The sequence below is a fragment of the Lepidochelys kempii genome, chromosome 1 (assembly GCF_965140265.1).
Source record: "Lepidochelys kempii isolate rLepKem1 chromosome 1, rLepKem1.hap2, whole genome shotgun sequence".
In the NCBI taxonomy this organism is placed as follows: Eukaryota; Metazoa; Chordata; order Testudines; family Cheloniidae; genus Lepidochelys; species Lepidochelys kempii.
In genome coordinates, this window is record NC_133256.1 from 149,749,943 (window position 1) to 149,777,516 (window position 27,574).

The 27,574-nt window shown below is 42.0% G+C and overlaps 1 protein-coding gene across 3 annotated transcripts in view; it reads right to left on the reverse strand.

Annotated features, from left to right (window-relative positions):
• CFAP47 (cilia and flagella associated protein 47) overlaps window positions 1-27,574 on the reverse strand; it is a 636,073-nt gene that overhangs the window by 139,658 nt on the left and 468,841 nt on the right. For all 3 annotated transcript variants that reach the window (XM_073358068.1, XM_073358073.1, XM_073358080.1), the window contains 3 exons: window positions 26,004-26,179; window positions 23,713-23,820; window positions 15,020-15,131 (listed from right to left, as the gene is read on the reverse strand). In XM_073358068.1, coding sequence (XP_073214169.1) covers window positions 15,020-15,131; window positions 23,713-23,820; window positions 26,004-26,179 — 396 coding nt within the window. The remainder of the gene's footprint in view (window positions 1-15,019; window positions 15,132-23,712; window positions 23,821-26,003; window positions 26,180-27,574) is intronic.

Sequence of the window (27,574 nt, forward strand, 5' to 3'; positions counted from 1 at the left end):
GGGGGGGGGGGGAATAAACATGGGGGAAATAAGTTTTACTTTGTGTAATGACCCATCCACTCCCAGTCTCTATTCAAGCCTAGGTTAATTGTATCCAGTTTGCAAATTAATTCCAATTCAGCAGTCTCTCGTTGGAGTCTGTTTTTGAAGTTTTTTTGTTGAAGAATTGCCACTTTTAGGTCTGTAATCGAGTGACCAGAGAGATTGAAGTGTTTTCCGACTGGTTTTTGAATGTTATAATTCTTGACGTCTGATTTGTGTCCATTTATTCTTTTATGTAGAGACTGTCCAGTTTGACCAATGTACATGGCAGAGGGGCCATCACCTTCAGCTCCCAACTAAAACCTCTCCAATGCACCATCAAGGATCTACAATCTATCCTGAAGGACGACCCATCACTCTCACAGATCTTGGGAGACAGGCCAGTCCTTGCTTACAGACAGCCCCCCAACCTGAAGCAAATACTCACTAGCAACCACACACCACACAACAGAACCACTAACCCAGGATCCTATCCTTGCAACAAAGCCCATTGCCAATTGTGTCCACATATCTATTCAGGGGACACCATCATAGGACCTAATCACATCAGCCACACTATCAGAGGCTCGTTCACCTGCACATCTACCAATGTGATATATGTCATTATGTGCCAGCAATGCCCCTCTGCCATGTAGCTCATGAAAGCTCATGCTCAAATAAATCTGTTAGTCTCTAAGGTGCCACAAGTACTCCTTTTCTTTTTGCGAATACAGACTAACACGGCTGTTACTCTGAAACATATCCAGAAAAGCAAAGGAATTAAAAGTTAAGCCACCTAGCAGTACATACTCACTACTCCTCTACCCACAAGCACACACCATACCATTACCATAACTACAGTACACCATAGTCTACACCATGGGTCTCAAACACGTGGCCAGCAGGGTTATTTTCTGTGGCCCGCCAGGTCCCTGCGGCCCCCCTAGCATTTACCTAGAGCGGCTCCGGTCCGGCACACACCATGGGCAGGGCAGGCTCCCTCCCTCCCTGCCTGCCCGCCCACCTGCCCTGTCCTGTCCTGCCCCTGTGCTGCTTCAGGAAGCGGCCGGGACCTGGGTGGGGGAAACCACGGCCAATGGGAGCTTCGGGGGAGGTACCTGGAGGAGCGGCCAGGGTAACACACAGACCCCTGTGCCCCCCACCCAGGTCCCGGCCCCCTCCAGGAGCGACATGGGGGGCAGGGGGCGGGGAGGGAGCCTGCCCTGCCCCCGGTGTGCACCGGGCCAGACCCACCCTCTGAACCCCTCCTGCAGCCGAACCCCCTGCCCTGAGCCCCCTGCTGCATCCCGCACCCCTCCTGCACCCCGACCCCCTGCCCTAAGCCCCCTGTCGCACCCCTCCTGCGCCCTGAGCCCCCTGCCGCACCCTGCACCCCAACTCCCTGCCCTGAGCCCCCTGCTGCACCCCGCATCCTGACCCCCTGCCCTGAGCCCCCTGATGCACCCCGTGCCCCTCCTGCACCCCCTGGGGGCAGGGAGCGGGTTGAGTTGGGGTGGAGATTTCAGGGAAGGGGTGAGAAGAGGCGGGGAGGCAAGGGCAGGGCCTCACGGAAGGGCTGAAGTGGGGACAGGGCCGGGGCAGCAGGGGGTAAGGGGGCAGTGGTGCGGCCCTCGAGCCAATGTACTGGTCCTCATGTGGCCCTTGTCGTCATTTGAGTTTGAGACCCCGGTCTACACCTTTAACTCTACCTCCCTTTTCTGAACACACCACTTATCCAATAATTTTTTTCTCTTTACTAGCAAATGAGAATGTTTGAGGTAGTAATTGGTTGTAACTGGGCGGCTGCGCAGCCGGCCGGAGAGAAGCGCCGCTTTGAAGGGGAAACCGCCGCTTTGAAGGGGAAACCGCCGCTTCTCTCCAGCTGCATAGCTGCCCCTGCCTCCTCCTGAGTCCTCCGCCCATATTCACATTCTGAAAGTGCCTTTAGGGGGGTTGGATGGGGGTGGGGTCCTGGGGTGCCTGTCAGGGGGCGGGGGGTGTGAATAGGGGTCAGGGCAGTCAGGGAGCAGGGGGACTTGGATAGGGGGTGGGATCCCGGGGGGGTGGTGGTCAGGGGACAAGGAGTAGGTGGGGTCGGAGGTTCTGAGGGGGCCAGTCAGGGGGCGGGAAGTGGGATGGGGATGATAGGGTTTGGGGAGGCACAACCTTCCCTACCTGGCCCTCCATAGAGTTTTGGAAACCGAATGTGGCCCTCAGGCCAAAAAGTTTGCCCACTCCTGATCTAGTCTGACCCCCTGTATAACACAGGCCATCAAACATCCCAAAATAATTCCTAGAGCAGATCTTTTAGAAAAACATCCAATCTTGATTTTAAAATGATCAGTGATGGGGAATCCACCACGACCTTTGGTGAATTGTTTTAACAGTTAATTACCCTCATTCTTAAAAATGCACACCTTATTTCCAGCCTAAATTTGTCTAACTTCAACTTCCAGCCACTGGATCGTGTTATACTTTTCTCTGCCAGAATAAAGGGCCCATTATTAAACATTCCTTCCCCATGTCTATACTTAGAGGCTGTAATCAAGTTACCCCAAAACTATATGGAGGGCTGGGGAGGGAGGGCTGTGCCTCCTCAAACCCTAACCCTATCGGCCCCGTCCCACTTCCCGCCCCGACTGCCCCCCTCAGAACACCCGACCCATCCAACCCCCCACGCCCAACTCCTTGTCCCCTGACCACCCCTTCCTGGGACTTCCTGCCTCCTGGGACTCCATCCCCATCCAACTCCCCCTGCTCCCTGACTGCCCTGACCCCTATCCACACCCCCGCCCCCTCACAGGCACCCCGGGAACCCACCCCTATCCAATCCCCCCCCCCCAAAGCTCCTTTCCAAATACGGCCCTGCGAATATGGTCGGAGGACTCAGGAGGAAGCGGGGCAGCTGTGCAGCCGGAGAGAAGCGGCGGTTTCCCCTTCAAAGCACCGCTTGTCTCTGGCCAGCTGTGCGTCCGCCCAGCGCTCCTCCTGAGTCCTCCGCCCATGTTCGCCACGCTCCCGCCATGCGCACCTCCCGCCTGCTCCCCTGAGGCTACAGGTGAGCCTCCCCATCTGCTCTCCCCTGCCCGCGCAGTGCAGCCCCCTCCCGCGCTGGCAGCACAGCGAGCTGGGGCTGTGGGGGAGAGGGGACAGCAGGGGAGGGGCCGGGGGCTAGCCTCCCCGGCCAGGAGCTCAAGGGCCGGGCAGGAGGGTCCCTCAGGCCGGATGTGGCCTGTAGTTTGCCCAACTCTGTTCTAGCGCAAGGATTTAAAAGAAGCATGATGCACCACTGCCTTGATTCTTTCCCCCATGATCCAAGCCCTTTGGTAGATAGGACTCCATGGTAGACGGGAAAGATGGATAGGGAGTAGGAATATGCAGAATACATCTCAAAGAACCTCAGTTACAAGCAAGAAACTCATTTCTTCCTTCAGGTGTCCTCTACATATACCCACACATGGGGTAGATTAATAGGCAGTCTCTGACCCAGGATGGTGGGACCTGGTGTTCTAGTTAAACAAGGAATGCAGGACTCTCCTGCCAATCTATGCCTCTGGTCTAGATGCCAAGTCTAAAGAATAATGTTTAGTAAAAGTGTGAACAGAATACCAGGTTGCTGCTCTACATATCTCTATCAGAGGAATATGACTACAGAAAGCCATGCAAGCTGACTTGGATCTAGCTGCATAAGTTTTGATGCCTCAAGGAATGGATTTATGAGCTTCAAAAATATATAGCCTTGAAGACTGTCTAAATTGGTTAGTTATGTCTAAATAAAAAGATAAATGTTCTCCTCAGATCTAATGGGTATAATTTAGCTTCCCCATCATGAGTACAGGGTTTGGAGAAAAAAACATGGTAAAATTACAGATTGATTTATGGGAAAATCAGAGACTATTTTTGGTAACAACTTGGGATGAGTGCAAAAAACCTCTTTATCCTTATGAAACACAGTCAGTGATGAATCAGTCATTAATGCAGGCAATTCACTTTTGTGTCTGATGGAAGTGATTGCCACCAAAATCAATGTTTTTACAGATAGATGAAATAAAGAACCGCTCCCCATTGCTGTTAAAAGGGAAGTCTCATTATTTGTGCTAGTACTACATTCAGATCACAGGAGGGCATAGGAGTTCTTATTGGAGGATACAAATTAAGGCCTTTTAAAAACCTCTTAATTGTACCATCAGTAAAAATTGATTTTCTTTCTGCAGGTACATGATATGCTGATATAGCTGAGAGATGAACCTTAACTGAAGATAATGAAAGGAGGTGTCTTCTTAAGGTACAATAAATACTCTAATATATAATTAATTGGTGTCATATAAGGATCCACATTATATTTGGAAATCCACAATAATTTTTTTTTCCATTTAAGACTATAGCACACTTTCATGTGTATTATTTTCTAGAATTGGACAGTACATTTTGTACTTCTAATGAAAGACTTTATTCTAGCCCATCTAAAGGTTTAATCCCCGTGCAATCAAGTGAAGGACTGAAGGTTCAGATGGTAGACTTTCCCTGTTTGTTGTGTCAACAAGTCCAGTGTCAGCAGTAAAGGTTCCACTAATGCTTGACAGATGTATCAAATCCAGATACCACTGGTGTCTGGGCCAGCTGGTGCTATTAAAATCATCCTGACTTTGTCCTGTCTTATCTTATCATTCTCTGAATAAGTGGAAATGCGGAGGAAGCATATATTAAACACTGACCCAAGTGTATTAGAAAAGCATCAGATATTGATTCTTTGTCTCTACCTGCCCTGGAACAATCTCTCACATTTCCTGTTTTTGCTGGATGCAAGCACGTCTATTATTGGGTTCCACTATAAACTGAAGAAGTGATTCACTACTTCATCCTTCAAGGACTATTAGTGCATCTGACCTGATGACCTACTTATATGACCTGCAAGGGTGTTCTATTCCCCTGCTATGCGAATGGTTACTGATTAAATATTGTGTACTACCCAGTACTCCTAAAAACTCTTGACCTCCCTACATAATTTCACAGAGTGAGTCCTCCTTTGCTTGTTTAGATAATATAACCTGGCCTTATTGTCTGTTACTACCTGAACTAGTTTGTTTTTGAATTGAGGTAGAAAAGACCTTAGAGCTAGTCTGATTTCTCTCAGTACTAAAATATTGATGTGTATATTCCTATCCTTTGATAAGCAATGATCTCTGACCAAACAATTCATTGTTCATATGGGCTCCCCATCCTAGGGTTCATGTATCCATGGTCAGCATTACTGATGTTCTAGGAGGACTGGAAAAAAAAGTGTACCCGCTAACCGGTCCCCAAATAAACAATGTCTAAGTGAACTAGCTTAAACTCCGTGTCCTCATGTCCAATCTAATGTCTTGGAGGAACTGTAGAGAACGAAGAAGATAAAACTTTCCATTTATTATTATGAGTTTTAAATTTCTTCTCTATTATAGCTGGCGTTGTGAGTTATAATTATGCTGAGGCTGGAAATGATATGCCCGTCTGGTAATCATAATGAAGTAAAAGAGATGAAGGAGGGTAATGCCTCTGATACTTGTGTAATGGAATTGAATATGGCCTCTTCCTTGTATTAAAGAAACCTAAAATCTAGCACTAGATCTTACGTTTTTCATCTTCTCTAGTACTTCATAAGTCTGAATACTAAAACAGAGACTTTCTCCTTCATATGGAAGGTCCTCAAGCCTCATGTTTGTCTCATGACAGAGTCACATTGATCTTAACCACGCATGTCTCCTTACTGAGACAACCAAAGTGATTTGCTGAAGTATCCGAGAAGTTAAAAGTCATTAGCAACTGTTTCTCGGCAACATTCAATCCTTCAGTCAAAATAGCACTTGATAATTTTGTGTTCCTCTGAAAGTGCATTAAGGAGAAAGGACATTTTGCTCTAAAGATGGTATTGGTACCTAGCCATGATAGCTTCATAGTTGGATTTGCACATGTTTAAAAATGTAGCTTAAGAAAATAATTTTTCTTCCTAACACTTCTAGCCTCTTTCCTTCCTGAGATGATGGAGTAGAGTGAGTTTGGGCACTTTTTGAGCTGTGAAGTGCTGCTTTGACCACCAATGACTTAGGAGGCAGATGGGTATGAAACACAGCAAGTCCTCATATATTTTATATAATTTGTCTTCCTTCTTACATAGAGGCTGACTGGTTGAGGGAGTTTTTCAGGCTGACTTTGCTGGCTGAAACCATCCCTCTAACCAGGGAAGAATGACTTGTTGACTAGCTGCTGCCATGAAAATATCAAAGCTAGGCTGTGATGATTTCTCCACAAAAACAGAAGGAATATTTAACACCTTCCACATTTGAGATAGTAACTAATGAAAGGCTAATGCCTCTTCGGATGATGATGATGATACAGAGACATTCCCCTCATTTTCATCTGGAGAAGGCACATGTCTTAATTCTCAATTGGACTCTGCCACCTTTAGTTCCTCCTTGTTGGATAATATTTCATTTATTTCCATAGGTGACTTGTTCTGAGTAAGTGTCATTGGCTGGTCCTTATCCATTGGATCTGACAATTGAATGTCCTCCTGATACCGTCTTGCTGAAGGTCTGTCCCCACAGATTGAGCCTTCTTGGTAAGGTGCCAGAAATGGCCACTTGGACCTCCTTACCCCAGGAGCGACATGCTACTCAGGCAAAAACCCTACTGATGGATCTGGCTGGAAATATCTCTGTGCCTGCGGATCCAGCAGGGCTTCTTTGAACTGATTATAATACATTTTCCCTGGTTCTCATCTGTAATCCACATCCCTCTTCTAGTCCCAATCCATTTGCAGCTCAGATGGGACTAGAGACAATAACCTTCTTGCAAAGGAGAAAGGAGAGAAGCTTTTCTCTGGGGACCCCAAAGGGGTCTTTGGAAGAGGCAGCAGCAGAGAGCCCCTGACCCTTTCCTGTTCTTTGCTGACTCTTGGAGAAGCAGTCAGCCTGACTGGTTGTAATAACACACCTGACATGTTCCGAGATGTAGTACCTGGCTCAGCTGTCTACAGAGCCATGGACGGATTCACGGACGGATCCACCTGATGAACTATTGCTTTAACAGTAACACTATTTGAAGCCATATTAGTGGTTGAACCCTCATCTTTTCTCTTAATTGGGTGCTTAGATCTCACCCTCTGGACAGGCACCTCCAGATCCGATATTGTTGAATCCACAGAGGAATGACTCCTACCTATGCTGAGAATCAGAGACTGACTCTATAATGAGATTCTGTCCCTGTAGGTCCTTCTCTCTCGGACTGGCTCTAGGTAATGAGGCCAACACTGAGGATGGCTGCAAATTTTTCCTTGGTACTGCAACTAAGTTTTTCTGAAATGAGACAGCTCTGGAAACAGAGTCTGTCACTTACAGATCATGATCTTTTCTTCTTTTTCAGATCCTGCGCTCTCTTGTATCCTGCACCTGACATAGGAGCTGAATCTCACTTCTTGCCTGATAAAGAGTCTGGAGATAGGGGCATTGACAAAGTTGGTCTCTGAGAATGGACCGCTGCTGTCAGGGCATCCTGAAATAAAATTGCCTGGAGCCTGTTTTGTCTCACTGTTTTTCCCCTTGTGGCAAACACTGAGCAGATCGGTTAGTTAGAGGGAGAATGCCCTTCCCTCAAACATGCCAAGCATCTAGCATGTGCATCTGATGCTGGGAATATCACTGGACATGAGAATTCAGGCTCTTAGTCTTCTGATCCATCATGTTATCCCTTTAACTGTCTCTAAATAAAGCTATGTAACCCTATGTATTTATGTAACTGATACAAGCTATCTACTGCTGATCCAAAAGGCTCATACAGCAACAGTGTAACTGTCCAGCAGGTCCTGACTGAAGTAACTAAGGCAGTGGAGGACCAAGCTACTTTTAAACCCTAGCCCTATGTCTGGAGTTTGGCAGGGTGGAGTGGGTCAGGGAGGCACATGGATGCTCCAACAGCCACTAATATATTTTACTATTCAGGCTGTAATCATAGAATCATAGAATATTAGGGTTGGAAGGGACCTCAGGAGGTCATCTAGTCCAACCCCCTGCTCAAAGCAGGACCAATCCCCAATTTTTGCCCCAGATCCCAAAATGGCCCCCTCAAGGTTTGAACTCACAACCCTGGGTTTAGCAGGCCAATGCTCAAACCACTGAGCTATCCCTCGCCCCCTTCCTAATGGTCAGAGCATCCCATGCATGGGAATATACAGAGAACACTCAAAGGAAGAATACTGGGAGTATTTTAAAAGAGGCCTGTCTCTACCTCTATGATGTTTATCTTCTCTGTCCATAATACAACTATGCAGATCTGTTTCTCTAAACTATCAGCACTAGCAAATAAGGCCGATTAGTCCAAAATATACTAAAACATTCAGTATGAGTGCTAAATTCTGTCGACAGAGGAAATTGTCCTCTAACACACCAGTTGTCTATGTGGGGAACTACACGAGTTCCTACAGCTGTGCTGCAGGGGACATTAAGGCTGTAAAAAGCTGTGAGGAACAGATGTTTCTTCCAATTTTGTTCATATGAGATGATCCAATGACTGGAGAGATCCAAATTAAGGTGGTCCAAAGGTTGAGACAGCCCAATATTCTCAGCCAGACCAGATGTGAACTGATGTAACAAAGCTATAGAGAATATCTAAACTTCCTGACTGTAAATATTTATAATTTTAAAATTACTAGTAGTTTTGTTCAAACTTTGCTCATCCTTAACTGGACAACACCATCTCTGAGTTGTTGTTTAAATAAAAAATAATATTTTATATTTAACAGTGCCTTTCATCTGAGACTATCTCAAAATACTTTACAAAATCATGTAGCCTCAGAACTGCCATGTTGGCTGGTAAGCACTATTATCCCTTTTTTAAAGGTAGAGAAACACAGGAACATTTACGTTAATTAATTAGCTGAAGATTTCACAGAAAGTCTAAGGCTGGGCCAGAAATAGGCAGTACTGACCACTGTCATGCCATGATGCATAATTCTAAACTGTTGCCTGAAGTATCAGGTTATAGTTCACAAAACCAGGCAAAGGGGTCATAACAGTGGTCTACTGCCAGTACAATGTGCTCCCTTGTACAATGTGTAGAACTTGAAATTCTAAGGGAGCAATGTCCCCATACTCTAAGGAGAAGAGGAAATCTAACACTGCTTTCCAACAACCACCCTTTGCCATTAAAAAATTATATTATTTATAAACTCTAGGGGGGGGTCTCAGCTATCTGTGCTAAAGAGAGGGCTGCTGTGAGGAAGGTTGAGTACAAAAGGGGAAAATGGGACAAAGTGGAATATTCATGGCTCTGAAGATTCCCCAGGTGAAAAAATAGCAGCAAGATGATTATAGCAAATGCTCTAAAACTGTACTTGAAAGAAAGAAAGAAAAAAGAAAAGGTAGATATTGTAACTCAAAATCCACTTCAAAGTTCAGCGCTTATACTATATTTGGGACTGAATGCTCTTAAAGTTATATAACTTAATTTTGAATGGATCTTTCCTAAACAATGTACTAGGGCTACTGGTGACCCTTAAGCAGAGGTGAAAGTAAGCCAGTAAGCCCTGGTATGGCGTACCGGCAAGAGCCTGTGAGCCGTGCCAGGGCAGATCAGCTTCCCCAGGTGGCAAAACTGCTGCCAGAGCCCTGGGGAAGCAGTGGGGGGGGGGGGCTCAGATGGCGTTTTAAAGGGCCCAGGGCTCCTGTCACAACTACCAACCTGGGCCCTTTAAATAGCTGCCGGAGCGGCAGCAGGGCTCCGGGGACGATTTAGGGTCCAGGGCTCCGGTAGCCGCTACCGCCTCAGGTCCTTTAAATCATACCCGGAGCCTGCCGGAGCCCTGGGGTAGCAGTGGTGGGGCTCTGACGGCTACTGAAAGGGTCTGGGGCTCCGGCCACCATTACCGCCCCTGGCCCTTTATATCGCTGCTGGAGCCCCACCGTCGCCTCCCCAGGGCTCTGGCAACAGGGCTCTGGGGATGATTTAAAGGACCCGGGTCGGTAGCGGCAAACGGAGCCCCGGACTCTTTAAATCACCGCCTGAGCCCTGCTGCTGGAGCCCCGGGGTTCGGGTGGCGATTTAAAGGACCCGGGGCTCCAGCAGCAGGGCTCAGGCGGTGATTTAAAGAGTTCCTACCCTCCAGAGCCCTTTAAATCGCCATGCAAGCCTGCTGCTGGAGCCCTGCGGTAGTGGGGCTCCGGTGGTGATTTAAAGGGCCAGGGCTGGCTCCCGGCTGCTGCTACTGCAGCGGAGCGCTGGGCCCTTTAAAGCTCCGCCAGAGCCCGGGGCAGCAGTGGGAGCCGGGAGCCCCCGGGGCTCCGATGGTTATTTAAAGGGCCCAGGGCTCTGCTGCGGTAGCGGCAGTTGGAGCTCTGGGCCCTTTAAATCACCCCCGAGCCCCAGGACTCCCAGCTGACTCTGCAGCTGGTAGCTCCAGGGTGATTTAAAGAGTCCGGGGCTCCCAGCTGCTGCTACCACAGTCCCAGCCCGGGGACCTTTAAATCTTGATTTAAAGGGCCTGGGGATGTAAAGGTCCCGGCTCTTCCAGTAGAGGCCACACCTCTTCCAGTTGAGGCCCCTCGCCCTCCCAAGGACTATGGAGTACTGGTAAATCCTTTAAATTACTTTCACCCCTGCCCTTAAGCCTCAGGTAACGAATTAGGCTGCAAGCACAAAGGATATTTTTAAACTGCCTGGACTGATCACATGCAATCTGGAATCAGAAGTCAAGATAATTAATTCTAATCCATTTCTGTGCTAATGATCTGAACATAATACATATGAAACTTCCAGAGTTCTTCCAAAATCTAATATAATGAATCAAGATTATGCTACTTGACTACAAGTTCAAATACTGATTTGTGAAATGATTAACCAGAAGCTGGTTGTGTTCTGCTATTATTTTATGATGAAGTGTTAATACACTCCAGATAATAAAGTGACTAAACTACAATACCCACCTGGTGAAGTTAAGAAACAGATTGACAGAGCCAGAAGGGTACCCAGAAGTCACCTACTACAAGACAGGCCCAACAAAGAAAGTAACAGAATGCCACTAACCGTCACCTACAGCCCCCAACTAAAAACTCTCCAGTGCATCAGGGATCTACAACCTATCCTGAAGGATGATCCCTTACTCTCACAGACCTTGGGAGACAGGCCAGTCCTCGCTTACAGGCAGCCTCCCAACCTGGGGCAAATACTCACCAGCAACTACACACATCACAATAAAAACACTAACCCAGGAATCAAACCCTGCAACAAACCCTGGTGCCAACTCTGTCTGTGTATCTGTTCAAGGGACACCATCATAGGACCTAACCACATCAGCCACACTATCAGGGGCTTGTTCGCCTGCACATCTATCAATGTGATATATGCCATCATGTGCCAGCAATGCCCCTGTGCCATGTACATTGGCCAAACCGAACAGTCTCTACACAAAAGAATAAATGGACATAAATCTGACATCAGGAATTACAGCATTCAAAACCCAGTAGGAGAATACTTCAACCTCCCTGGCCACTCAATATCAGACTTAAAAGTGGCAATTCTTCAATAAAAAAATTCTTCAAAAAACAGGCTCCAACATGAAACTGCAGAACCGGAATTAATTTGCAGACTGGACACCATCAAATTAGGCCTGAAGAAAAACTGGAAGTGGATGAGTCACTCCAAAACCTAATTTTACCATACTAATTTCCCCCTACTATTTCTCACACCTTCTTGTCAACTGTCTGAAATGAGCCACCCTCATTACCACTACAGAAGTGATTTTTCCTCCCTTGATATTCTACTGTTAATTGAATGGTCTTGTTAGCACTGACCCCCAATTTGGGAAGGCAACACACATCTTTTCACATACTATGTATAAATTTTATGTATAAACTACTGTATTTTCCACTCCATGCATCTGATGAAGTGGGTTTAGCCCACAAAAGTTTATGCCCAAATAAATTTGTTAGTCTCTAAGGTGCCACAAGGATTCCTCATTGTTTTTGCTGATACAGAGTGGTAGCCGTGTTAGTCTGTAACTCTTCATCTTATTTGCTCAGCTTGAAGTAATATGATACCTAAAATATGGAGCAAGTCAAGAAGTAATGCTGATTTTTTTTAAACTTGAATTTACAGTGTTTTGATCCTAAGTGGGTTTTTTACTGTAATACATTAATAAAACAAAACCCACATTAAAATAATGTTAAAGGTTTTTTTTGGCAGTAGGCAGCAACATCAAGAAAAGTCACAGTTATGTTTGAATTTTTACTCTCAGCCTAATTTCTCAAGTCTGGTTTTCCTGTAAATCAGGGTAGCTTAGTGCTACTCTGATGATGCACGCAGCCCCAAAAGCCACTTTAAATGGTCACCTGTTGATTCCCTGATGAATGGGAAATTCTAGGGTGGCACAGAAATGCCACAGCAGCTCTCACACCCTCCTCTGAGTGGGAGGATGGGTGGTGTGGCCCAGGCTCTACTGCCAAATTGATCCTCAACTACTGGAAGATAGTATAAAATTAAGATAGCTATCAGGCTGCTCCAATTTACTTTGGAGATCAGAATGGCATCAGAATCAGAGAAGTGCAACACTGTCTTTAAACGATTTTGAAGGCCCATTCCTGAGCTGCACAGAGAGTTTCTTGGCCACAGCACTATTTCAGGGTCTTTAAATCATTTAACACTGTTTGTAGCAATGTTGAATGATAAGGGGAATCATGTTTATATTAGAATTTTAGTCTTAACTGTGAATTTCATTGTTTTATGTATTCTTTATGTAATGCTTCTACCATAAGCACTCCACCCATTGTCCCTGGGCATGTACATTATCTTCTGGGAAGCAGTGCTCAGACTATAGGCAAGAGATAATAGACTACTGAAATCCTGTAGGATTGTCCCAGAGGAAAAGTTTCCTACTAGATTTAAGAACACAGTGTGCCTTCACTTGGCGGAAGAGAATTCACACTTTGAATGCAAGGTTTTAGCTCTTTCATGACACTTAACAGGGAAACCAGGAATTATCCAATTACAGTAATGGAAACTATGCTTGCAGTCTAAAGTATGAGAAAATACACAAAATTGGATGGTGAAAACAAAGCAGATGCATAGTAACTCTGAATGGTTTAAATGAGGGATAAGAAAACTAAAAACAAAAAGCTGGATAAACAAATTTAATGCAAGGTATGCTATAAAACTCACAATCTCACCTTCCTCAGAATACCCACTCATTCTTAGCCCCTTTACACAAACACTAACTCCCAATACACAATAAACACTATGGGCTAGCTACAATGTTTATTTGGAGTCATAAATTTCTAAAAATAATGCCTTAATTTTCATGAAGGATGACTACCTGTAGCGCCAAATCATTTCAGTGGGAGCAGAAGGTGCTCAGCAGATCCATAAATCAATCAATCAGTTCTTAAAAGTACACAAAAGTTGGCCAGCTTATAGATTGTGGGGCCACAGGTAAATGACTCCAGTGATGGGGAAGGAAAGAGAATGTATATAATAGTAACAGGCTAAAGACTTTATGGGGAAGAAAACGTTCTCCAGGTGAACATCAATTTGTGGAATTAACTGATCCACGGTTTCTCTCTTGCTGACTGGGGTAAGAGGAATTCTGTTCCTTCTGAGGACTGACTGATTTCCCAGTTTCCCCAAAATCCCTTGACTGAATGACTGTTCTAAAATTTCAGTGCAACCCCAGTCATCATTTCAACCAACCTCTTTACCCCAGGGAAAATGTAGCAGGCATCCAAACCAGATTTCAGGCAGATGGTGGTTTTGGAGGCACTGTATTTACCTGATCTCTTTATGTTCACACTGGAAATCTGTCTGTTCTGATGAATCTGTGCATGTATACTGTGTACATATGTGCTACTGTTCAGAGAGGAACACTCTGAATACTATCATGTATGGATTTACCAGACTTTTAAATTTTCCAATGAATCCTGAGCTCATCACTAACTGCCTGATGGAGCAAGACTTTAAAGCTCTCAGAACTCATTAGGTTTTCAATTAGGTCTCCAGTTCTCCACTGTATTTTTTTTCTATTTGTATTGCTACCTTTTATTTTTGAGACTAGACACTTTCAGTTTAGCTATAGAAAATTTCCTCTCCCCTTCCCCATATCCAAACTCTTACCAGCTCTTGTCACTACTTTCTCTAAAGTATCTCTAACAGTGCATCCTTTTTTCTCCATCCCTGCTGTTAGCATCTTGGTTGATGCTTTGGTAATCTTTTATCTCCACTACAGTAACTCTCTGCTCTCTGGCTTCCCTGCGCCTCACCTCTCTCTCTACTCTATTCAATACAATACACTGCTACCAAGATAGTCTCACATCTCTGCTCTTCTCAGATCCCCTCCACTAACTTCTTTCTTTCCACATTGAGTTCACTCCCAGGTCTCAACTCCCTGCACAAATCTGCCCTAACCTACATCTCTTCTCATCATTTTCTTTCCCCATTCTCACTCCTATGATCTTCTCAAGCTTCTGTCTTGATTGCATAGGTGCTGCAACTAGGGGTGCTGGAGGTGCAGCAGCACCCCCTGACTTGAAGTGGTTTCCATCATATACAGGGTTTAAAGTTTAGTTCAATGGCTCTCAGTACCCCCACTATACAAACTGTTCCAGCACCACTGCTTGACTGTTCCATTTGCCTCCCACACCACCTGACTTCATGCCCTCCCAAATCAATGTATGCCAAGCACACTCTCTCTGCTCCTTCACAAAACTACTCCACAAAGTGCTCCAGAAATGTCCACACTGTGCTCATTTTCTGATCATATTGCATTGTTTTACGTCTCCTCTTGCCTTTAGGCTGTAAACCTCTGTAGGACAGATGCATGTATTTATAAGGCACATTTAACCCTTTGTACAATGCTGTATATTCTTAATGCACTACATAATTAACTCGTTTCATCAATAAAATTTGAAGGGACAGCTCTACTATGTCCCTATTGCATGAAGGCAAAAGAATCTTTTCAGGTGTTTTTTTAAGTACTTACAGGTTTCCTTGGGTCAGTCTCTATTGAAAAATTGTCAGGATTGCTGTTGACCATTTCCAGGTCTAGGGTTTCATACGTAGGATTAAGCAGAGGGATATACATACGGACCCATCTTAAAGAAAAATAAAATCTGAGTAAGGTATTACAAATTACTAAACTTGTTCCATTATTGCCTAATGTTAAACTTTTATGGCTTTTGCTGACTTGAAAAACAAGAATTAAGTTTCAATGTGTTCAATAGCAGTAACAAGTACTTAATAGTATTAAGAATAGTGATAAAATATATTAACTTTATGCCCTACAATACCTGCTTGTGATTACATTAAGTGACCACCACTTCAGTTTTACTTCTGCACTCTATTCTCTTTGATTTATGAACTCACTCTCTAGGACTAGGACTAATTTTAGTGTCACTCATTTTAGCTATGTGGCTATTTCACAACTTTCAAAGCCACCAGAAGGATTTGATAACAGAAAGTAAAATGATTACATTTATACCATACCACACATTTGTAGTCCATAACTAGACTGCAGTGTCTGCCCTCAGAGAAAATAACTGCATAGAAATTAATGATAATCAGATGATAAATGAGGATACCTACATTTCCTTTTCCTCTCAGTAATGGTCAAAATAAGCTAGTAATTAAATGATATCTCCAATAGCTTTAGATTTACTGCCACTAAGCAGTAATTCTTCTTGATCACTTCGTATCTTTCAACATTCGAACAAGACTTCTGTACTATGTCTGCCCATTTAAAAGCAGGTTCTCCCACTCCCACCTATTCACTCCCCTCACTGCTCCCACATGAACTGAAAGACCATTTTAACTATTCATGGTAAATAGGCCCAATGGCCTCTGATGGGATGTTAGATGGGGTGAGATATGAGTTACTACAGAGAATTCTTTCCTGGGTATCTGGCTGGTGAATCTTGCCTACATGCTCAGGGTTCAGCTGATCGCCATATTTGGGGTCAGGAAGGAATTTTCCTCCAAAGCAGATTGGAAAAGGCCCTGGGTTTTTTTTGCCTTCCTCTGTAGCACAGGGTATGGGTCACTGGCTGGAGGTATCGCTGCACCTTGAAGTCTTTAAACATGATTTAAGGACTTCAATAGCTCAGACATAGCTAGAGGTTTATTGCAGGAGTGGGTGGGTGAGATTCTGTAGCCTGCATTATGCAGGAGGTCAGACTAGATGATCATAATGGTCCCTTCTGACCTTAATATCTATCAATCTATGAAACCATTTCACTTTACACAACAGTGACATTGCTCATTACAATATAATGACTAATTATATTTAAAATGTAGAGTATGGATTTTAATGAGTACAGTGACAGTCAGAGCAAAACTTGCATTACAGGGGTTGTGGAAGATGTGTGCTTTAAATCAGCCAGCACTATACCTTGCAACCTGCATTTTTTTCTTATCCTCTTATAAGCAAATACATGGAGATAGGATGCGTTCTGTAGGACATGTTATTTTCAAAGGAAGAGATCACTAGCTATTCTAAAATTCCTTTTATTTTGCCCATACTACTATAATACAATAATCCCCATTTATGGGGATGTTGACCATAAATCACATGCTGGTTATAACAACAAGGGACATATAAAATAGATTCAAGGTGGATCAGTGGAAATGGTAATTAAGGAAAAGTGAAAAATGTGATGCACACTTCGGTTTTGCATTCATTCAGGTATCTCCAATACAGAGATACCCATCTATCCAAAGCTATGACAGGTCAACTGCCTGATTGCTCCATATATTTTTCCCTTGGTAGAGCAAGTTAACCACATCCAAACTACACAACTTTTTTGTAAAAAGCAATAGTCCATAAAAGGAAAGACATTTCAATCAAATTTTAGGATTGTGACCTGAGGTCCCAATCCTGCATCTTTCTCAGTGCTGTAGATGCCCCTCCCCCCCTTGTATGTTAATAATATGTTGATTTCGGTGGGTTTCCACACAGGTCTAGCACTCTACCTGGGTACAGCAGGTTACATTGTTAGGGCCTAAACCCCCAACAGTCGAGAAGCAATTCTCTCATGCCTAACACTTACCAAGAACTCTACTAGTGGATTTCTCAGTCTCAGGGATAATCAAGAATACATGAGAGACTTAGATATTCCCTCAGACTACTGCTTTTCAATAGAGTAGTGTTACCATGAGACAGAAGACCCACATTCTTTGATTTCCTCAAAATGAAAATGGAGATATATCATACAATTTAATTATATTGATAAGGAACAGACTCATAAGGGGAACAAAATTTTATGAGAGACAACTAAAACATTCCAAAGAAGCCAATTTGAAGAAGAAAACAAAACAAAAAACACAAACAACCAATAGTTTTACGAAAGAAAAAAAAGTGTTATTTTCCAAACTATCCGCAGAATTTCAAAAAGGATGTAACACTGATCTCTGCTTTTTGCTTTTTGTAACAAAGAAACTATTTGGGGGACAGACAAAGGGAGCACTCCTATTATACAGTACAGTGTACCAAAATACCCTTTGCAAATATTACAAAGCAGGTGTATATTTAAAATAGCATGTTACATCAATTCATAATAAATCAGCTTCATTTACAACTTCATAATGTTGAGTTTAAAATATAAGGGCAACTGCTATTTGAAATATTTCAACAACATTTATTAGAATGTATTTTACTTTATAAATAAAACTACTTCAAATTTCAGTGGCAAAACAAAATATGCATGATTTTCATTTACATTTAAACAATACAATAGTTCATTAAATGAAGAGTGTCTGGAATACTGTTTCACTTTAATGGCTGTAACTTGCACAGGTGCTCTGACAGTTTTATAAACAGCTTCAAGATGTGTGTGTATGCAGTTGTAAAGGGGCTCAATGTAAAAAGGCATTTTATAATTGCTATTTAAAATAAAAAAAAATATTATGTCCATTTAACTAATGGAGATAATTAAATTTTAACAGTTAAATGCTTTAGCTTTTGATCTATTTTTAATGACCAATATTATTTTAAATTTATATAATTTTTCTTCTATAGCCATTATAAAATAATTTATTATGCATGCTGGATCTTTTAAAATATTATAGTATCTTTTTTCCTGCATAAAAAAGAATTCCTTCCTAGTAGATCAATGAGAAAAATTATGCATTTTAATTAGGCCTGCCAAATTATTTTAAAAAGTAATCACAATTAATCGGGGGACTTAAAAATATAGTCATGATTAATCGCAGTTTTATTTGCACTGTTAAATAATAATAGAAAAACAATTTAAATTTATTGTAAATATTTTGGATGTTTTTCTACATTTTCAAATAGCTTGATTTCAATTATAGCACAGAATACCAAGTGTACAGTGCTCACTTTATATTATTTTTATTACAAATATTTGCACTGTAAAAAAGATAAAAATCTACAAGTTGAAGCATGAAGGGGCATACGAATACTTTGCATATCTGGCACGTATATACCTACAACAGTGCTATGCAAATGCCTATTCTCACTTTCAGGTGACACTGTAAATAAGAAGCAGGCAGCATTTTCTCCTGTTAAGGTAAACAAACTTATTTGTCTTAGCAATTGGCTGAACAAGAACTAGGACTGAATGGACTTGTGGGCTCTAAAATTTTAGAGTGCTTTGTTTTTGAGTGCAGTTATGAGAAAAAAAAATCCACAGTTGTAAGTTGCTCTTTCTCTAAAGAGATTGCACTACAGCAGGGGTTCTCAAACTTCATTGCACTGTGATCCCCTTCTGACAACAAAAATTACTAGATGACCCCAGAAGGGGAGAGCCCATCCAAGCCCCGCTGCCCTGTGTGGGGGGGCAGAAGCTGAAGCCCAAACCTCCATGCACCAAGCAGGGGGGCCCTGAGAGTTCAGCTCCAGGTAGGGGGCCTGTAACCTGAACCCCACTGCCCAGGGCTGAACTTGAGCCCCGCTGCTCACAGCTGAAACTGAAGCCTGAGCCCTGTCGCCCAGGGCCAAAACCCTTGGACTTCTACCCCAGGCAGTGGGGCTTGGTCTTGGACCCTGGGCCCCAGCAAGTCTAATGCCAGTCTTGGCGACCCCATTAAAATGGGGTCCCAACCCACAGTTTGAGAACCGCTGCACTACAGTACTTGTATGAGGTAAATTGAAAAATATTATTTTTTTATCTTTTTATAGTGCAAATATTTGTAATAAAAATAATATAAAGTGGGCACTGTACACTTTGTATTATGTGTTGTCATTGAAATCAATATATTTGAAAATGTAGAAAAACTTCCCAAAATATTTATAAGAAATTTAAATTGGTATTCTATTACTGTTTAACAGTGTGATTAAATCTGCAATTAATCACTTTAATCTAATTAATTTGCTTTGCATTAATTGCTTGAGTTAACTGCAGTTGACAGCCCTAATTTTAATGTACCATTTGTGAACTGTAGTTAATACATCTCACAGTAATTGTTAGAACTGTTTAGAGTTTATTTGAACGTCCTTCTTTATTTATTTCCTTTTAAAGCATCTCCATGTTCTGCTCCTCTGTCACAGAGTTTTTGCTACTTTTAAGAATATCATATTAAAACAAGTTATAACATTAATATTCCCTTAAAGTGAATGTTAGGCATATTAAATTGTATTAACTGCATGTATATAGAATATCAGGGTTGGAAGGGACCTCAGGAGATCATCTTGTCCAACCCCCTGCTCAAAGCAGGACCAATCCTCAATTTTTGCCCCAGATCCCTAAATGGCCCCCTCAAGGATTGAGCTCACAACCCTAGGTTTAGCAGGCCAATGCTCAAACCAGTGAGCTATCCCTCCCCCCATTTATGTATGCATAAATCATGTTCAAGTTGCTCATTTTGTTCGTAAGGCCCTAAATTATCTCAAAGATTAATACAAGGTTGTACAAAATGTCACCCAAACTCTGAGGATGTGGTTTAACACTTTCTCCAAAAAGTGGCAATGACAAATAAACTTTTTTAAAATTTAATTACTGTTGAAGATCATTTATCATATGCAGATCCATAAAAAACTAAATATGTTCTTTTATTATTAAATTTACATGGAACTTTACAAACAGATATGCTGCCTAATTTAAAGGCCTTGATTCAGCTAAGCGTTTAAGCTACTCATCTGGCTCCTTACTAATATAAGGAATTCTATTACGGTTAAAGTGGCTATTCCCATGAATATAGCTTTGCAGGGTATGGGACAAAACACGGGATAGCAGTTTAGGAAGTGGAGAGTATGGACAGATATTCATGAAGAGAAGATAGGACAGGATTTCTGGAATAAGTAAATTTGAGGAGAGAACTGAGGAGGGCCTTTGCTGGACAGAAAGTAGGGGTCAGCATGAAGCCATGAGTATGAAAAAGAGAAAAAGGTTAAAGCAAGGAAAGAGGGTTAAGAAGTGTACTGCAAGCTATTTTAATCCATTTTGTAAGAGTTTCTCTCACATATAATGTCTACTACTGTTTATTTGTTTGCTTTTACTTTATTTAAAAAAAAATCTGCTCCTTCACCATTCCTCTTACGTTTTTCTTCTATGATGCATGGGTGTCCTATGCAGATGTATTCATCTATCAGTGTGAAGGGACTAGAATCACATACACTTACTTGTAAAGTAACACAAAATTTCATTTGAAAGTAGAATCTTAAAAGTCAATGAATGTCAAATAATATTTCTGACGGGCAAGTGTTGTATTTAACAGAGCTAATCCTCTCCAATGCATACTTTCATTATGCATACTAAAGTAGGAATTGCCATAGTGGAGCAGACCAATTGTCCATGTAGGTTTGTGTGAAACAGTTGTCAATGCCAGATGCTTCATGTGAAAGAGCATAAACTCCTTATCATATACCTAATCGTGCAAGTCTATACCAAGAGAGAAGATTTATATTTGATCACAACTGGTGGTAAGCTTTAGATCTGAAACCCAAGGATACACAGCATTTGCAATTTTATCCTATCAAAGCACAACTGCAAAGGCTATTCTCAGTCATATTAATCCCACCTGTCACAGGTCATACACAGTTTGTTACCTGAAAGGTTTTTAAAGCTACTGTTTTAAACATTATGCAAAAACATTAAAAACATTTATGTATTAAAAGATACGGAAAGGAGCAGCTATGGTATTTTACACCTATTTCCTTTCAGTTCATCTATCCATTTACCAATTATTTAGACAGACAAAATGTCACTTTATCCTTAAGTTATTATAAACTCTTTCAACACACACATCACTAATCATATACACAGGTGTGGAAACTAGGAGTGCGGGGGCGCTGCAGCACCCCCAGGTTTCACTGTGAGAAGTTGCCCGGTGCTGCCAGAAGCATATACTTGCTTTATAGCAGAGGTCCCCAATCTGTGCGGCATGCCCCCCTCCAAGGGATTGCTGAGGAACGTTTCGGGGGGCATGGCTGAGGTTTGGGTCAGCCCCCGGGGGGAGCACCACCCAGCTCTGCTACTGGCTCCAGCCTGGCTACTGGCCCCAGGTGCCAGTCCAGGGCCTCTGCTCCTGGCCCCGCTACTGAGTATCGGCTGCATGACCCACACCCGGGGCTCCGATCCAAGCCCCACACCTGGAGTCCCAGCTGCCACTGGCCCCACGCTCAGGGATCCAGTCCTGGTCCCGGCACCCAGGGTCCTGGCTGCAGCCAGCCCCGCGCCCAGGGCTCCGCACCTACCCCAGCTATGGTCTAAGCCAGTCCCCCCTTACTCCTGTCCATGCTCTCCACCCCTCCCGGAGCCACAGCCCCACTCCTGGCCTCAACTCGGGGGCAGGGGGAGCACGAGGTAATTGGGGAATACTGGCTTTCACCACCCCCACCGTAAAAAAAGAAGTGTCTCAGTGCCACTGATCACATAGCTGACATAGCTAAAGATAACACCAAAACATGAGTCCAGGTTTTCAAAAAAGTGTACAACATCTAGCAGCTCCCATTGTTGGAGAGCTTCTAGTTGCTGAGCACTTTTGAAAACTTGGCCCCAGTTGTGGATGCTGAAAGCTTTTGAAAACCTGACCCTAAAAGCTGCAAGTATGTTTTGAGAGTCAAATTACGTTGTGGGAATGTAAGGTGAAATTTTATAGGAGGAAAAAGACAAGAGGATCACTACTACATACAGCCTCTGGAGATGCACCTCCTGAACAGAAGCAGAGTTCATGTACACCTGTAAGGTCTGCAGGAAAGAAACTTCAGTACTTCACATCTCTGGAGGGTGAGAAGGTGGTAAGCAGTGTTCACAATTTATAAAATAGGCCACTGGGGAAGGTCCATGATTAGGAAAGGAAAGTCCTATACAACTTAATAGAGAATGGTACCTTTTCATATAGAGTGTTTAAGACAACCTGCAGAATTCTATAGTATTGTAGCCAATTAGTTCATTTTATTATCCATTTATCATTGCATTATTCAGTGTTATGGTCAGCTCATATGCTAGGTCGTACGCTAGGTCAATGTATGCTAAATAGATTTAAATTGTAGGATTATAGGAGTATAAGATTGACAAGTGTTTAGGAGTGATGTGTGTATTAGGTTTGTAAGTAAAGCATGGCTGGAATGCAAGGCCTACAGGCTGAGGCTTCAAAGATTTTAACTTAACCATACTAGGCTGTAGCTTAATAATGCTTGACATGAGAGGGTGACCTAGAAATAACCCTATGACAGTAAGGCTGCAAGATTACTGTAAAAGATGATTTTTTGGGAAGAAAAGACTGCAGCATACCACGAAGTAATGTGCAAGACCACAAGACACCTAACTGTAACATTATGGAATGCCCTGCTTTGACCGCAGGTTACCATGGATGCATGTTGTGAGTAGATGCTAATGAGGATAAAGGGAACTAAGAAACAAGCTATGAAAAATAGGGCAATATTTATGGGATGTGGAAGTACACATAAGGAGAAGAGTTGAAACACTCATGCATATGCATAAGGTGTGTGGTATGGTCAGAATAACAATGTAAAAGAAGTACCCTGGTTGGGCAAAAGTGGGAAGACCCCAAGGGAAACCCGAGGGGGAACCGTCCCTCTATCGATCATCTGTTGAGATATCCATCAGACCCTAGAATCTCTTTGAGGATGCGAATATGACTAATCTTAGGCATTGCATGGGTTTTTGTATGATTTATATATGCATGGGTAATTTTAACTTTACTTGTTGCTTCAATAAAACTTGTAGTACAGATAAGACTTTTTACTTGTGGTTGTGTCTGCGGTCACTATCCTTGGTCTTTGTGTGTTCCTGGAGTCTGCAAAATTGAGAAAATTCACCAGAGGTGATATTCACTCTCTTGAGCTTGAAACTGCAGCAACAGGAGCTGAACACAAAGTAATTTAATTCAAAATTACTAAATTCAAATTAAGTAAGAAAAAGGCTACCATATGGATAATTTGCTACTAAATTCTGCAGCTGTTTAAGAGAAATTTATAGAGAGTCGTATAATTAGTTTAATTCCAATTAAATTACCCTTCCACAAGCAGAATTCAATACGTATCATAATATATTAAAGACACAATCTGTGAGGATCCTGACTGTACAAGCTTGACCCTTATTACTAGGGAAGCTAGGTGCTATGGTAACACAAATAATAATATGGTACATCTAGATGTAATCTGCTATAGTTCCAGAATGCGTACTTGTTTGTATGTTTTATATTAGATATTCATACCAAGGAACAAATTAAATTGAAGTATGATGTTGTACTTACTTTCCAAGCTCACATTCTATTTCGGGTAATGTAGTTGGCAATGGTTTCTCTGAAGTCAGCTTCAGTGCATACCAAAACTCCCCAACCATCTCCGACAGGAATATGACACTGAAGACAGAGATATAAACAAAGTTCTGTCTGGGATGTCTTTTTGTATAACGTCCAGATAGATAAAAGCACAAATTAGAATTTCATAAAAAAATAATGGAGTTCAACACAATGACCCCTTTGTTAGCTTGTAGAATTTTCTACTAAGAGTTCTATACGGCTCCACAGAATATCTGCATACACCCATCACAAATGAACAGTGATCTTTATGGAGATCCATGGGCAATCAACAGGCTTCATCTTTCTTAACTTTTCAGTTGAAAATGGCAGTTTTTATATTAAAAGCAGAAAAACTAGAATACATCTCCAACTTTAACTTATAGGAGCAAATTTTAATTTAATTCAAATATCACAGCAGTTTGCTACTTGACGTTTGGAGACCTGCTACATTATCTAAAAATAAAATAGGGAGACATCATTAGTCCATTCTAAAAGGAAAATACTTTTAAAAACCTAAGAGATCAAAACTGAAATATATATAAGAACATGACAAAAGGATATGTTTCAATAGCATATTCATTATTCTACAATCAAATCTTGTCAGGATTGAAAGTTTTCTGTTGCTATGTGATTACTCAGAGTAGTGTATTTTTGTGGCAGGCATTTTAACACATTCCATTCTTGTTACAGTTTTGTTTTTCTCGCTCTCTCATTTTGTGGCCAGGAGAATCACAAAAATAAGTGAAATAAAATTACAGTGAACACGTTAAACCATTCTAGCAGCTAAAAATACAATGTGCAAACCTGAGCTGCATGACGGATCAGCTCCTGTTTTAAACCAAGAGACATGAGTTCTGAAAACTATTCACTGTGACCACTTTACACTGCACCCCTAGCATAAACTGGCTTTGAAGTCAGCATTATGCTACCCGGGGAAGATCGCTCAAGTGTAAAGATGATAGCAGAGCAACCATAAGGGATTTTTCAGCACTCTTCCTCCCAGTTGCTGGCATAAACACGGTAAAGAGGTAGTAGCCTGGCTGCACTTGCCATGCCAATTCTTGACTGCATTTTCAGACCCTCAGAATTGTTTGTCCATGATTTAATTTCGAGCAGACCTCAGGTTGCTCTAGCATGACACAGGGAGACCAGCTTTGCACAGAACTATAACAGGATCAGGGTAGTGCAAAATTTACACCACCTTTGCACATGCCCCCTTGACCTGCATGCTTCAGATCAGCTGAAACCAAGAACTGCCCCATAGATCTATCAAGTTAAAAGCACATATCTTGTTATCTGAAAATTATGAACTTGAAAAAAATACTCCACCAGAGTATTCTGACACAGCAAAATAAAATATATTTTCATTCTCAGCTTTCAGAAATGATCAGTTCTGTATCTTGTCTCTGAAAATTGTACTAGAATGTTAACAGTGGTCATTTCTATAAAACTATAGCCTCTGAAAGCTGTAGTGCAATAATACTTGGCAGTATTCTTTTTCTTGAGAAAAATCAATAAGAACAATTTGAACAATTGCTTTCGGGACTGCTTATTTTGGTGAACTTCAGCCAACTAATGTTTAATTAACAATGCCCTCAGAAAAACTCTTACAATTCTGCAGTGTTCAGCAGCCTGCCGTTACTAGTTCAGCTGAGAACTATGATCAGTGGCAGCAACTCTGAAACCAAGACCAAAAGGTCATCAGTCTCATCACTGGTAATTATCATACTGCACAGACTGAGTTTCCAATGTGGTGAAACATCTTTAATTTAAATCTTCTCCATATTCATTAAGAAGATCATTTCTAATTAATGGGGAATTCTCAAGCTAAATAGATTTCCATGCAGACTGATAAAGGGTTCTTCACCTGTTTTTAGTGAAGTCATTTTAGTTCAGTTCCCTTTCTGCAGAAAGATGGCTCCAGGTCACTCCCTTTATGGCAAGTGACAAAATTAACAATTAATTTGAATAGATATTACTTTAATATCAGAAAATCTAAGAAAATGTACACACAGCTCAAGTGAGATCCATCAAAGAATTGTCATCTGCCTATCAGCCATCAGATTTATTCAAAAAAAGTGGCAGGTTTGTGTTGATATAGCTAATGTTAAAAAAGTAATACAGAGAACACAATATATTTCTAAGTAACATTCTTGGGTCAAGGAGTTATCGTAGGGTCTGGAGACAATATTTTTACTTAATATCATAAAGCACATACAACGTGTTTACACTCTGAATCTTACCTTCCTTCTGAAGTGCCAGTACCAGCTGGGGAATACTTTACTTCATATGAAATAGTTTCTTTTGGCTGAAGAACAAGAATTGTTTCTCCACTAAGTGCAGCACCCATTAACAAGACATCTAACCGTAGAGTTTCATGTGTAGGATTAGTGACGGGAATTTCAATGCCAATGGTGTCCTAGGAACACAAAATGAATGAATTATAGGACTTTCACTGTCAAAGAAGTTCGTCAAAGATGATGTAAGGAAGATGCTCCTACATTAATTGAATTTAATAGCACATAGGCCATATTTAATTTGATAACAAATTAACATAAAGTAAATGCACCAAGAGGCAGCAGCAGCCAATCGCCCAATCATAAGTCACTTCTTGTTCCAACTGGTAATCAGGTGTTTATCAAGCTCTCCAGCCAACCCTCCCCACCAATATGCCATGCAGACTACCAAAGCCCCGGCTTACATCATAAAGCTAGCCAGCATCCTATCATTGCAGAGAGAGCTAGTGCAGCCCCAAGTGACCTCTCAAGGTCACTGGCAAGTTTTCTGAAAGGCTCCCCCCTCTTCATTTTTAAATCCCATCATAATGCTTTACATGGTAAAAAACTAAAAGTCCAACCCCATTTTGCTATCTCTCTTTTTTAACCCCTATTTTCTTGTCTGTTTTTCAACTGTGAACTCTTTGGGCAAAAAGCATCCTTTCTCAAATGTCCAGAAAGCACATAGCATATCATGGGAACTACCAAAACTAAATAATACATAATGGTATCAAAAACAAGATGGAGACAAAACTGTGGCCTGGATAGATACACATTTACACCCCTTTATTGGATACCTACAACATGTCTAGAAGTCCGGGAGAGGAAGCAGATTCCACAGAACTGTTATGTTTCCCTCTTGGGCTACTTTTGGAGCACTGCAACAATGCACTTTGTCTTATTTCAGGGGTCATGGTTAAGCCACAAATGAGCGTATAGTAAGTTTGGCCCTATGTACTTTATACCCAAGCTTTATTCCACATCAGAGATGAAATATTTCATCCAGGTAGGGATGGAGTATTTTACTGAAGGAGGCCCACCCTTTGCTGGTTTTCACATGTACCGCACACACTTTCTCCAAACCATGTTCCTTTTTCTAGTACTGCACTCACTCATGAAAAACATGTTAACGTGCATTCCTATTTTCTGCCATTCTCCAACCAAAGGCTGTCAACGTGCAGCACATTCTCTTTTTTGTGCATAAGACAATGTGATTCTCAGAACTAGGGTGACCAGATATCCCATTTTTATAGTGACAGTTCTGTTTTTGGGACTTTTTCTTATATAAGCACCTATTACCCCTGTCCCATTTTTTCCACAGTTGCTGTCTGGTCAGCCTACTCAGAACCGAATATGGCCCACAGCTTGAAGTACAAAAATTGGAATCCTACCTTAATATGAAATAAGACAAAAACAGAACAAAATATCTGAGAAAATGAAAAGATAGTAAAATTTTAGCATGAAATATTTTACATCCCACTCTCAGCTGCTTAGCCCTACATTGCACTTGCCTACAATTTAATGCATTCCTTTACATT